Below are 13,176 nucleotides of genomic sequence, written 5' to 3'. Positions count from 1 at the left end.
TATTTATCTGCCTGGTTCCTGCTGTTAGAGATCAGAAGTCTCCCCCTCTGTGGCCACCCACAGGATGCACAGCCTTCTCCGACCATGTCAGATGGCTGCTCACCACACACTCCGGTGGTTTGGGACTCCCTCCCTCACCCCCCTCAAGACATGCATTTCCTGAGACTCCAAGTTATTTGGCAAGATAAGTCTCTGGCGGAACATTTATAGTAAACTCAGCGGGAAAGGGGCAAACAGGCACCTAGTAGGATGGAGAGCAAACAACGTAGCGTGTACCTCCCAGTGTGTTTGTGGGTCTTTATCGCATTATTTCAGCACACTGTCCTCCCAATGTCCATCACAGATCAAGGTAAGTGCACTCCCCGGCCGGGTATGGCTGCCAGCTGCCCTCTCGACAGGTGGAATTATACAATGTGGGCTACTTTTGCCAGCCTTGTGCTCAGGAGAAGATCTTGGAGAAGATCTTGGCTATGGTCACCGTAAAAAAGCCTTCCAGAAACAGGATGGTCTCTTCTGGATCGGCCGCATCACCTGCCGGCCTTTTTCCTAAAATGATAGGGGTCATCGGCCGACAATTACAAGTCACCTTCACAAACATTTCACCATAATTAGTAAAATAATTAGTAATTTTTCTGCCGGACATATTTCTAGACTCACACCTCCTTTGATGAAGGCACCTGTAGACAAGCAGGGATAGGTAATGATATGAGGGACCAAAAAGGGCTGGCAATAGCCTCATATAGGTTGATTAGATTTGCGGATTTTCGCTACCAGAATATCCTCTCCAGTTTTACTTAAAATCCCAATTTTATACAATTAGCGAAAGATCTTTAACAAACGGCGATGTGCGTCATGATCTGCGCGACATGAGAATGCAGTGTTCTGGGCTTGAACTAATGCATTTTGTGGGGGCCGATACTCTGTCTAACCCCCCCCCCCGACACAATAAAATCCTGCAGAGTTTAAGGCAATGCAATCCATTACCAGTATAAATGTATCACTTCCCTTTTACATGTATTTCAAAACTTGTGCCTGACACCCACTGGAAAAAAACTTGATAAATGTCCAATGTTTTCCTGATCTGCGAAAACCATTAAAAAACACAAACCGAAACGCCCCGAAATCTATTCTCACCCCCCCCGGCACATTTTTCCTACGATATCCCAGACTTTATCATCCATTTTTCCATAATTTTTCTCTCTACCGTATCCATATCCGTCTTTTCTCCTCCATTCCAACGTATTTTCCTCCATCTCGTTGTCCTCTAACTATGTATATAAGATCTCCACATTTTTAGAAAAAAACAATATCCTATTCCACAGATATTAAGCTCGTGTCTGCGGACGGAAAGAACCCTCACTGTTTTTCCAGATATTTTGAGGACCTCGCGTGTTTTTGGAAGGAAGAGAAAGTTGACAACGAGGAGGCTGATGCAGAAGACGGATTACGCTACGCCTTCTTTTACCGCTACGCAGAGTAAGTCAACCGCAGGAGAAACGCCGCGCTATTAACGCAAAAGGGCAAAAACAGGATATCAAAGCGGACAAGATTTTTCAGTATTGAGCTTATATCCATCATATGAACTAGTAGTAACATAAGGTTCTCATTAACATTAATGTTACAGAATGACAAAAATGTATAATTTTGTACGTTACCTGCTTAACTTAAAGACTGCTTTTAGAAAGAGTAAGTTGTGTCTGGCCGGGACGTTTAGTTGCTTCCACATGTCTGCAGAGTAATAGATTGTGTGCTTTATTGCTATTATGGAGCGTTTGGTGAGGAGCAAGGCCTACTTGGAGGGGGCGCCGGCAGCTATGGGGAGGAGTGGGAACGGGTCAGCCAGTTAGGAGTGGATGGGTGGGTGTGGCAAAGGGGAGGGGTTTCCCTTACAAAAAAATTACTGCAGTTTTTCTGAAGTAATACTGCAGTTTTTTGGACATGAAAAAACTGCAATACTGCACTTTTACTGCAGTTTTACTGCATTTGTACTTCACTGTACTGCAGTTTTACTGCAGTTATTTTTGTACGGAAGTACAAATGCAATAAAGTTGCAGTACATTGAAGTACAACTGTAGGTTTGTAACATAAAAAAAAGTGCAGTAAATGTGCAGTATTGCAGTTTTTCATGTCCAAAAAACTGCAGTATTACTTCAGAAAAACTGCAGTAATTTTTTCGTAAGGGTGTGGGGGTGGAGCCAGGGGGCGGCAAAATTATGTTTTGCCTAGGGTGGCAAAAATCCTTGCACCAGCTCTGGTGAGGAGTCATGATTATAAACTCCGAAATAGTAAATAATAGTTCTCGGGCTACCAGCGACTCTCACCACTCAGCAGTCCCACTAACAGGAGTGTCGGTACCGGCACATCCCGGCGGGACGGGTGCTTGAGACTAACAGCGCCTCCTTCATGCGCGCAAAAAACGCATAGGTCAGTTGCTCAATATTAAACTTTATTAAGTTCCAGTGAGGATAAACAGCTTAACGTATTTCGCTCTTAACTCAGAACTTATAAATACTTTATCTAGCTTAAAAATGGACATTCGGTGCCTACATCAGAAATGTTTGCCAGTCTGACACTCCACGGTTTATCACAAATCTGTTTTCTCCCGCGCTTTCCGCAGCTCACCAGAGAATGAATGCAATCTCACTGTACAACATGGCGGCCAAACGCTCTACGTCTGCTACTTCCCCGAAGATGATGTCCGTCTTTTTAGTGACCTTACTGTCTCTGTGAAGGATAGAGGCACAAACCAGACCCTCTACCATCGCACTCTTGAGGTGGAAAGTGTAGGTGAGAAAACTCAAATGACTATTCTGCTTGCAAAGGAATTGGAGGGAATGATTAACACAACAAGCCTTTTTTTAGGACAAGTTCTTTTGGTCTTCTTTGATCATTATTGGCTTCTAGCAGCTTGGCCCATAATGGTTTATAATAAATCCCAGGGGTGAGGCTCTGTAGGACCATATAGATGAGCCTTTCTTATTACCATCTACAAAAAACATCTCCAGGCTGGGTGGGCCATGGACAAAAATAAAAATTGAGAAGTCCATTGTTGGAACTATGGGGCAAATCCACCTATTGTTCCACATTTGTCCGTAAATCACTTGTCCCCATGAGTTTAGTCAAACTTGATGGCTTGGAGATGGTGGCTTCGAGGTGAGAAGTACTGCACAACTTGGCCTCTATATTCTTGGTCTCAATTGGGCTTTGTTAATAAATGTTGTGATGGAATGTTAGAAAATGTATATAAAAGGTATACAATGTTTTGATGGAATGTTGGAGAATTAGTATAAATGGAAGGTACTTATTTTTTCTTTAGGATTAATAGAGCATCCCACAAACATCACGGTTTCCTGGTCAGGCAATGGGAGATCATTCCACCTAAACTGGAATCCCCCCAAACATGACTTCAGTCTATTCTTTGTATATGACATCCAGTACTGGGCAGAAAACTCACCAGACAAATACCATCAGGTAACAGAAATTTCATCTGGAATGTCTATATGTTACATATCTTAAGCCAATGCTACGAGTAAGACTCATATATTTTTTGCATCTTGGCAGATTATCAGAGCAGATGAGTTACCGTGCAACCTCAACGACCTTAAAACGGACGTTCTTTACAACCTACGCGTCCGTACCAAGATCAATAACGGGAATGAGACATTTTGGGGCCCATGGTCAGAAGCCATCACATTTTTCTCGCCTGCCTCTACAGGTAGGTCTTAGTGCATACAACACGTAGTAGCTTGCAATAAAGGAAGGATATATACAAGGGTAGAGTAGAGGAGCATCCCAACTGGGGACACAATTTACATGTGAATATTTGTATGTTGAAGAAGGTCTGATAACCCAATGCATGGAGACCGTGCAGCGCCATCTACTAAAAATGGAAATCTTTATTGTTAGAAGGTCTTTTCGGAAGCCGGTTATATTACTGGTCGTGCGTAATATTTTCTTGGTGGTTGATTTGTTCCACCATCACCAGCCTGAAATTCTCATTCTCAGTGCAAAGAGCAAACTGACCTTGGCTAAACATGGGCTACACTCTCTTTGAAACACTCACTGTCTCCCATAGGCTGATCAAGGGAAGGAATAACAGATGAGCATGTAATGATTTACATTGAAAACAGAACAGATTGCAAGCTCTTTCCCCCAAACTTTAAGGGCTGAAGTTCAGTTCGCAAAACAATTATGGGAAATAGTTCCAAAAGAAGACTCTATTTAAAGGCTTTGTCCCGTAACATTATTTTTCACGTAACATGTTAACTTGTTGCATTCCAGATAATATTGGGTTACATTGTTTCACCCCTGATCTTGTTTGGGTTTGCTGCAACTGGAACCAGATGGAAGAAGATATAGCGGGACTACAACAGCTCTTCTATCAGTACGGGTATAACGCAACTCTCTTTAATGCGATATATAGAAAACCAAAAGGAACATGATAATAACTTCTAAAATACAGAGACACTTAGAAACACGGAATTAGATAAAAAAAACATACACATTTTAGGACTGGTTTTGAGGCTATTTTTTTTATTAATTTCTCCTTGTTTTGTCTTATGGGTAAAATCACAAAGAGCAGCGCCCGTATAATTCTCTGACCTTTATCTCCCTATTTGTTAACAGGGGACGAGGGTGGCAACCGTGCACAGAGGACATGCGCAGGACAGACTGTGACTGTGTGTTTAAGGGAGAAAACGAAACCCCGGTATCTATAGCAGTGAACGTCTCCTCTATTGCCAACGCCCCGCGTGTCTACTACAAGGAACCTTTCTGGATTAACCATGTGGGTATGTTATTGACCCAACAAGGGTTTCTAATGAGCAGGGGAGGGCCGGCAGCGTTCCGCAGAGGTGGAAGACCTCATAATAATAATAACATTAATAATAATAATAATACAATTAATAATAATAATAATAATAATACAATTTATAATAATAATAAAAATAATACTAATAATACAATTTATAATAATAATAATACAATTTATAATAATAATTTAAAAAATCATAATAATGTTAATAATAGGCTCGATCTGACTATCTTTTTAGTAGATCAGTGTTGTTTTAAATGTATGAGATCAAACAAAGATTGTAGCTCACAAAAAGCCTTTTGAATATAACATGTATTTACTACATTCTGAGAATAATTCAGTCGTCATTTCCTTTATATTGAATTGAATCTTTTTATTTTTATTTCATTATTGTCGTTTAGTGTTTCCGCCTTCACCCGAACTGCACCTAAAGCAGCTATTGGGGGGTAAAGTAGCAGTGAACTGGACAGTCCCTATGGCAGAGTTTGAAGAGGATATGAGTTATGAGATCCGATTCTCCAAAGACGAGGGCAAAACCTGGAAGGTATGAGGATACGGGTCTGTTGCAGCGAAATGCTGAAAATGAAAGGAGTAAGAGGGGATAGAATGGATGACAGAGGAAAGAAAGTAGGTGTGAAGAAGGAAATTGTAATGGGAGAAAAGGTGGAGGAAAAACAGAATGGAAAAAGGAAGAATTGATACAAGGAAGCAGGAATGGAGGAAATGGAGGAAGAGTGGAGGAAGGAACGGTAGAACGGAGTAAATAGGGTGGGAGCAGAAATGCCCTGACAAGGAATGGAGAGAATAAATAAAATATTGCAAGGAAATAAAGAATGGAGAAAGGATCAATAGAAGTGAAAAACTAATGGAAATGGGAAGGAAAGAATAAAAATTGTATACTGTGTGTCAGACCCTACAGGTTCCCCGTGGAGTTTCCCATGAAGTTCTGGATCTGATTTCGGGCTCGCACTATTCCCTGCAGATAAGAGCCCGTCCCAGTGGAGAACGCATCCAGGGGTTCTGGAGCTTGTGGTCTCCAGAAATGAACATCACACTCCCCTCCAGCAATGGTGAGCGATGGGAAATATAATATAAGAGAAAAAGAAAGGGAAGCGGGAGATTTCAGGGATAAGCCTGGTTCTTGGGCGAAGGTCAACCTCACTGTCCAATCCATGCCAACCAAGTAAATCTTTAACGGGTCATTATCATGGTTTTATAGATGCAGATTTTACGCAATTTCTTGTGTTTATATGTTTTGACAATATTTTGGTAAACAACAGAAACCCTTTGTCTATTAAACAGTACCTTCTTATACAGATCAGCCTATAGCATTCACCTCCTCGGCTTCTGTATTAAAACTCGGTCAAAGCAAAGCCATTGAGTGAGTTTCGTAGTTTGTAGCAGAGAAGAAGTGGACCAAAGCCACATTGAGTTCTTATGATAGTTATTATTAACAATTGTGTAGATATTTCAGCAGTAATAGAACAGACACAGGGGATACAATGTAACAGAGATGGATCTTCGTTATATTGAGGATTAGCTATTTTTTTCTCTTTAGGCTGGATGGTCAGCATTATTGCCGCTGTTTTATTACTAGTCCCTGGATCTGCCGTCTGTATTTACTGCATCTTCCGCTCTGCCTGTGGGTAAGAAAATCCCTCTAATGGACATTCTTCCTTTTCGGATCTGGAGGGGTAAAGACGTTCCCGCTTTTAGGCGACACGTAGTACCATTAGTTTAAATAGAACACTCTTACAGCACGTTCTAGGATTATTGTCAAAGATCAAGAGGAGGTCACATAGGTTTTCAAGAAGTACGAGGTCTCTTCTATAGAACGATGTGGCATCAGAAATTTTGTTGGACTACGGCAGGTTGCCTCACTTTGTTTGTGGGAGTATTTATAGGTCTGGTACCCGGGCATCACCCAGGATGACGGCGGTCGGGTGGTCAGGTTTTTAATTGTTTTAATGGGTAGTAAATCGTAGAGTCAGATCACAACTTTACTCTACTCAATGTGTTATTTGGGTTACAGGAAACTAAAGGACAAATTGTGGCCGCCTCTGCCCAATCTACACCGCGTACTGGACACGTTCTTAATGGAGATTCAGAAACAGTATCAGGTAACCCAACGCAGTCATTTTGGCCAAAATAAATTATTTTCTGGTAGAACGGTGCTGGACAATATCATCTTTACCTCCATACAAGTTGTTACTATAATAGAATCTTTGTGATGGGCTGATTCCACTTTATTACATATTCTAATATCGTACATGTCACTGATTCTGGTGTTTTGTGACACTAGCCAAACTCGACGCTTTACGAGAAGCCAATGGAGGAAGCCCTTCAGCCGTCGTGCCTGGAAATTTTAGGGGAAGAGGCCCTTTCCACCGAAATGCTCCAGATATCTCGGGATTATGTGCAGCTGTCTCCTCCATTATATCAGAACGAGGATTTCTGGCCACATCTCAACCTAACCCTCAGCTTGACCGGCGTCAACCAAACCACCAACGGCATCTCCAACCAGACGTACTTAACCACCACATGGAACTTGTAACTCCTGGGACATTAACACGCTGGTTACCTGTCTCCTCCAGGTTTTGTTTTCTCTGTTTTAAGATGAATGAAGTGCCAAATGGGTTAAAGGGATATTAAATCCTATGAATTAGCGTAGCCCCCTTATGTAGCTCATGGACCAAAAATCACCAAATGCCACTTGGCTGTAAATAGCACCATAGACTTTTCCAGTTTTATACAATAAATGTGTACAATATATTGTGTTACATTGACTGCTGTTCCTTTCACTGCCCTCTAAATAAATATAAAATAATTCTCTATATATTCTCCATGTTTGCAGTGTTATTATTATTATTTTTACCAAGGTCAAACAGAATGATCAAATGCATGGAAGTTCTTCAAGTGACGTGCATGCTGGTGAGGAACACCATTGGGAAGCACCTTCAATGGACCTTCAACCAAAGTCAATCTTGGCCAGATTATGGATAAAGTATCCAAGAGCAGGTATAGAGCGACACCTTAAGGGCAATGTCGGAGAGACCACCCAAAACTATAATCGCCGTGGCATTCACGAAGAACGCCTCCAAGGAGATCACCATGGAGTTAGGTCCTTTTTCTAGATTGCACTCGAGCCTCCCAGTATATTGGATTCTTGACCAAACATCTCAAACTTGAGGTTGAGTAAACAACAAGAAGGGAAGAGTTTACCCTGCATGATGCATACATAATGTGAAAAATGTTTGCTCGCTGACTTAGCTATTAATTATATGGAGTCCTTGTCTATTTTATGTACACAGTGGTTGCACACGCACAGCTTCCAGCAATCCTGAGATTTATGGTACAGGCGGGAACATAAACTTGGTTGGCGTGACTGTTGGCAGCTATAGGTCATGGCATGGGCTCTCTGTATCACTGTTCTTAACTCACATTTTGCTATCAGAGTCTACAAAAATAATTTATATTTTATTGCCGATGATAAATGTATATCCGGCAAGAGACACATGCTCCTGGTAAAGTCTCTACGCCAGAGTATAACGCTCTAACTTCTTTATCTCCAGCGGGTGGCGCTGTTTACTCTACAATAAACAACACTAATATTTACAGTTTTGTTTTTGTTTTTTTTACTATTTTCAAAAATATTTCTGTTTTCCATTTGTTTTCACAATGAGGGATTGTCTAGAAGTAATAGAAAAAGTTACCCCCATTGGTAATATTACTTCTATCCTCTGGTTGTTGGGGCTTTAAGAAACATTATAACGAATCATTGTTCACCGCCGTATTATTACGACAGTGTGGGTGCATGGTTATATATATTCGCATGTACAGTATCTTGCTTTTGCCTTTTTTTTTGGAAACTCTCGAAAAAGTTTTATTCACAAAAAAAAATAGAAAAAGCTGCCCCCATGGCCTCTGATTCCAAGCCTCCTATTGTACCTTAATTATAAAAGGGGGGAAATGCTCTGAAGATACTGTTATAAAGGGAAGTGCCTACATGGAAGGGGTGACCAGCTGGACCCTTTAAACAGAGATACTTAAAGAAAATGTATGCTTAGGGGTGCGTTATAAAATCAGCACACGTGTAAAACATGCACACATCTGTAACGCGTAAATTGTTGGCGCTATATAAATAAAAGATACTAATAATAAAAATAATAATAAAGCCACACAGCGGCAAGATAGCAATTGGTCCAACTCATAACCTGGAGGGCCACTGCAGTACTGACCCCCCAACTCCCTGCAGCCCTGACAGGGGAAGGGAGGGCACAGGATGACGGAGAGACGCTTCTGTAAGGATTGGGGGAGGGCAGCAGGCGGTGCTCGCGATATTTGCCGCATATATAGCCCTTCCAAGGCTGAGATCTTCTCCTCCCGCCTCCTGCACTGATTCGGAGCCGTCTCGGAGTACCCAGAGCTGTGTAAGTGGAAACCCCCCTAATACCACCCCATCTCCCCACACTGCATGCCCTATGGACCGTTCATCCCACCTGCGCTTTATCAGGCCGTATGCTGGGGGGGCACAAGGGGGGTTATTTCATTTTGAGCCTACCTGATACCCCACTCCCAAATCATCAGGTTATGTCTTTAAAAACTTTGTGTGTTCATATGAATTACAATATTTCTCTAAATCTTGCATAAATTACATCTCTCAATTTCCTGAACATAATTCATTATTTTTGGTAATAATCGATAATAAAAAATAAAAGTCACTAGAAAACTGCATAACTTTTTCCAAATATCCAGTTCCTTTTTAGTGGGTTTTTTTCTGTAAGAGAAAGAAAAATATTAGTTATTTTGTGTTTTCATGAAAAAAAAAAATACAAAGCTCAACAGGTCCTAATTTTCATACCATAGATATGGTACATAATCCGGGGACGGCTATTAAATAACAATTTATTCATTTTTTTGTTTGTTTGTCTGAATTCCAGATACAATGTCTGCCGGAAATGCCAAAATCGGGAAGCTTGCGCCTGACTTCACAGCCAATGCCGTGATGCCCGACGGACAGTTCAAGGATCTGAAGCTCTCCGACTACAGAGGTCGGTATTTTTGTCATCCCCTAGAATTTTCCAGCAGACCAGATCCATTCGGACCGTTTTCCCTGCTGTAAAGACCATTATCAGTCGTTGGTCTTGTTTTAGATTGAGGAGCCATATGCCTATCCCATGCATGTTTAAATCCCCTCACTGTATCACCCTCTACCACTTCTGCTGGGAAGCTATTCCACTTATCTACTACCCTCTCTGTAAAGCAACACGTCCTTACATTCCATCTAAGCTGCTGACCCTCTAGTGTTATATTTTGGTTTCTTGTTCTAACATTTCTCCTGTACTTTGATAAATCCCTAGTATTTAAATGTTTCTATCACTTATAGATTGTAAGCTTGTGAGTCAGGCTCTCTTTACCTAATGTATCAGGCTCTGCGTAAATAGTCGGTGTGTATAAACGATAATAATTGCAGTCAATTATCGTTCAAAATTGGGCAGTTATGACAGTATTTAATAATAAATAATTTCATTTTCTGTATAGACCCATACAGTATTTTATTTCAATCTATAGGAAAGTACGTTGTGTTCTTCTTCTACCCCTTGGACTTCACGTTTGTCTGCCCGACCGAGATCATCTCTTTTAGCGACCGGGTCGAGGAGTTTAGGAAGCTGAACTGCGAAGTGATCGGCGCCTCCGTGGATTCTCACTTCTGTCACTTAGCTTGGTACGTCTTATCGACGCTGGATTTTTATTTTTTGACATAGTAGTTCTTGATCTGAATCCTTTTTCCATCACGATTGGTACGGCCCACCCTGGACAGCACGGAGATAGAACTGTAACAGTAACTAAGCTTTAGATCAGGATCCGCTATATGAGAATCGTGCTAATTTACAAAAATGTGCATTTTATCCCTTACAGGATCAACACTCCACGTAAAGAAGGTGGTCTGGGCGCCATGAAAATCCCTCTGGTGGCCGATACCCTGCGCACCATCTCTCAGGATTATGGTGTCCTCAAGGAGGATGAAGGGATCTCCTACAGGTAACTGTCAAGTGTGAGGTTGCGGCGATGACCTTTTCCATTTATTGGGTTTTACGTATTTATTATGTTTTTGCTGTTAATTAATTAATTACTATCCATCAGGATCCCTCAGCTCGGACAATGTAAGTGAGACTGATGAGTCCTTGGAGATCTGTATGGAACATCCAGTCTGGAGGACCTTGGGTTGAGGAGAACTCAGTTTGGTTGCACATGTGCTTCATTATATTACCTTTCATGGAGACATATTATACTTTCGCTTTTAAGTAGGATTTTATTAACTACAGAGTTTTCTTTATTCTGTGTTAATTGTTATTCTACAATAAATATATTTAAAGATAGCCAGCTCTTCCTTATCCTTCTTGTATCTTCAATGTATCCCATCACTTCATAGAACGAGAAGATCTACCTAATGACATTGTTGCCTTTGATACATGTTTGATCAGCTCTGCTAAATTCTGGGTAATACGGAGTAATAGGAGCAATAAGAGCCATAGCTGGTTCCAATTTAGTTTATAAAATTAGTATGTAGGGCCCAATGTCCCATGAATTCTGAAAATACTTTGAGAATTAATTTTGTTTGATAATGCTTCTGTCTTTTTGCTTTGCTGCAGAGGTCTCTTTATCATTGACCAGAAAGGAATCCTGCGCCAGATCACCATTAATGATCTGCCTGTCGGCCGCTCGGTAGATGAGACTCTTCGGCTTGTGCAGGCGTTCCAGCACACAGACAAATACGGAGAAGGTAGGCACCCAGGGGCTCCAATGACATTACGTGACCCCGCTGTAGGGTAAAGAGTGCAAGCTGCAGTGAAGACAGGGCTCAGCACAAGGTTAAAGTGAAAAGGAAAGCTGTACTGATGATGATGATGATGATGATGATGGGAGGGATTGTGTATGTATGTGTATGGTGTCTAAATGATTGTGTGTTAGTGCATGATAATGTATGGCGTTAGCATATGTGACTGTATGCCGCTGGCATGTGTCTGGTGTTACGGTCTGGTGTTAGCATGCGCGTGTGTCATCATATAATGTTATTGGGTCTGTGTATGATAGTGTATGGTGTTAGCATGAGTGTGTGTGTAAGCAAATGGTGTTAAGAATGTGTGTATGCTGTCAATGGTGAACTAGGGGTGGTGTGAGGGAGAGGAGGGAGATGTGTGTGTGTGTGTGTGTGTGTGTGGTATTAGCGGGTGTAAAACCAATTGAGTGGGGGGGCATCAAATAACTACTTCACCCCACACCACTAACCCTGTGATCACCCCTGGGTGGGTAACTCTGTCGGCTCAGAAGAACCTCTCAGATGGTAATAACTATGCAGCAAAATGGCCAAAGACGTAATATGTGTATATATCAAATATTTGACAAATGTTCAAAAAAAAAAACCCACGTTCTCCGCTACCTTCTAGTGTTGTGTCTTGGAAACGTGCCGTTTTTATCAGAATTATTGGTAATTATCTGCTCTTTCTTTCAGTCTGCCCCGCCGGCTGGAAACCAGGAAATGACGCCATCAAACCCGACGTCCAGAAAAGCAGAGAGTACTTCTCCAAGCAAAAGTAAAGGCTGAGAGTACCTGCAGTCCTAGCGAGACGCGGCCCTTGTCTCGTGTTATGGGGGGGGGGATTTTTAGTAAACCGTTCCAGCTCTGCGGATACGGGTTCTGTTAGGAGATGGTAACGCTGTGTGTGTAGCGGAGAGATGTGCATTGCATGAGAGTTTTATTTGTCTCTTCTCTCAGACGTCGTTTACTACTAAAACAGGTTGTCTAAGCAAAGACTCCTCTGTGTGCAGTAACGTTCCTCACAACCTTAGCTACGTTATCATGTTTTGTACTTATTATTATCAGTGATGTATTTATTTATATACTTTTATTTATATTTTTGTCATGAATGTAAACTCCTTAGAACGCAGTACACAAAATAAATTCATGGAAAAAATGTTTTTTTGTAATTTGTAACGAGCGTTGGTAAGGACACCAAGCTCTTTAAGATGGTTTTTAATGTGGCTTCTCATAACAATGAAAATCCGCGCTAAGGGTCTACCAATGAGAGCTAGCCTTACTGGGAGGTTGTGATGTTGGTTAAATCCAGAGCTTCTTGGCACCGCTGACCCGCAGTGCTAAATATTGATTATTTAATTGACTTTTTATACGCCTACTGTCTAGTATTCTATAAAGAATTCGTGCGCCACATTAACTGTAGGACTGCATTACTGCGGGCAGGAAGAATAATTTTTACCCACTTCTGAAGTACCTTTAAACACTAAATAACAGGTTTTTACCGCAAAAGGAAAAAACATGAATGTAATAAAACAAGCCGGGCGTG

The 13,176-nt window shown here is 41.4% G+C and overlaps 2 protein-coding genes across 2 annotated transcripts; both read left to right on the top strand.

Moving 5' to 3' along the window:
- Positions 1-256: 256 nt before the first annotated feature.
- Positions 257-7,627, top strand: MPL (MPL proto-oncogene, thrombopoietin receptor). Its single transcript, XM_053469806.1, has 12 exons — positions 257-349; positions 1,323-1,476; positions 2,618-2,787; positions 3,317-3,471; positions 3,562-3,715; positions 4,282-4,390; positions 4,627-4,790; positions 5,215-5,357; positions 5,724-5,883; positions 6,372-6,459; positions 6,846-6,933; positions 7,116-7,627. Exons 1-12 carry the CDS (start codon positions 331-333, stop codon positions 7,365-7,367), a joined length of 1,656 nt encoding a protein of 551 aa, XP_053325781.1. The 5' UTR covers positions 257-330; the 3' UTR covers positions 7,368-7,627.
- Positions 7,628-9,224: 1,597 nt separating this feature from the next.
- On the top strand, positions 9,225-12,789 carry LOC128500028 (peroxiredoxin-1-like). Its single transcript, XM_053469039.1, has 6 exons — positions 9,225-9,243; positions 9,754-9,864; positions 10,385-10,538; positions 10,733-10,855; positions 11,467-11,597; positions 12,327-12,789. Exons 2-6 carry the CDS (start codon positions 9,759-9,761, stop codon positions 12,410-12,412), a joined length of 600 nt encoding a protein of 199 aa, XP_053325014.1. The 5' UTR covers positions 9,225-9,243; positions 9,754-9,758; the 3' UTR covers positions 12,413-12,789.
- Positions 12,790-13,176: the final 387 nt, after the last annotated feature.

Source organism: Spea bombifrons, chromosome 6 (genome assembly GCF_027358695.1).
Source record: "Spea bombifrons isolate aSpeBom1 chromosome 6, aSpeBom1.2.pri, whole genome shotgun sequence".
Taxonomy (NCBI): Eukaryota; Metazoa; Chordata; class Amphibia; order Anura; family Pelobatidae; genus Spea; species Spea bombifrons.
The sequence above is the reverse complement of the archived record's forward strand: the minus strand, read 5'-3'. Positions and strand labels throughout refer to the sequence as shown.

Excerpts from the sequence above, each read along its gene's own strand:
- MPL (XM_053469806.1), top strand. Across the intron at positions 1,477-2,617 it reads TTCTTTTACCGCTACGCAGA|CTCACCAGAGAATGAATGCA; the intron begins GTAAGTCAACCG and ends CGCTTTCCGCAG. Across the intron at positions 2,788-3,316 it reads TCTTGAGGTGGAAAGTGTAG|GATTAATAGAGCATCCCACA; the intron begins GTGAGAAAACTC and ends TTTTTTCTTTAG.
- LOC128500028 (XM_053469039.1), top strand. The coding sequence starts at position 9,759 with ATGTCTGCCGGAAATGCCAAAATCGGGAAGCTTGCGCCTGACTTCACA. Across the intron at positions 9,865-10,384 it reads GAAGCTCTCCGACTACAGAG|GAAAGTACGTTGTGTTCTTC; the intron begins GTCGGTATTTTT and ends TTCAATCTATAG. Across the intron at positions 11,598-12,326 it reads CACAGACAAATACGGAGAAG|TCTGCCCCGCCGGCTGGAAA; the intron begins GTAGGCACCCAG and ends TCTTTCTTTCAG.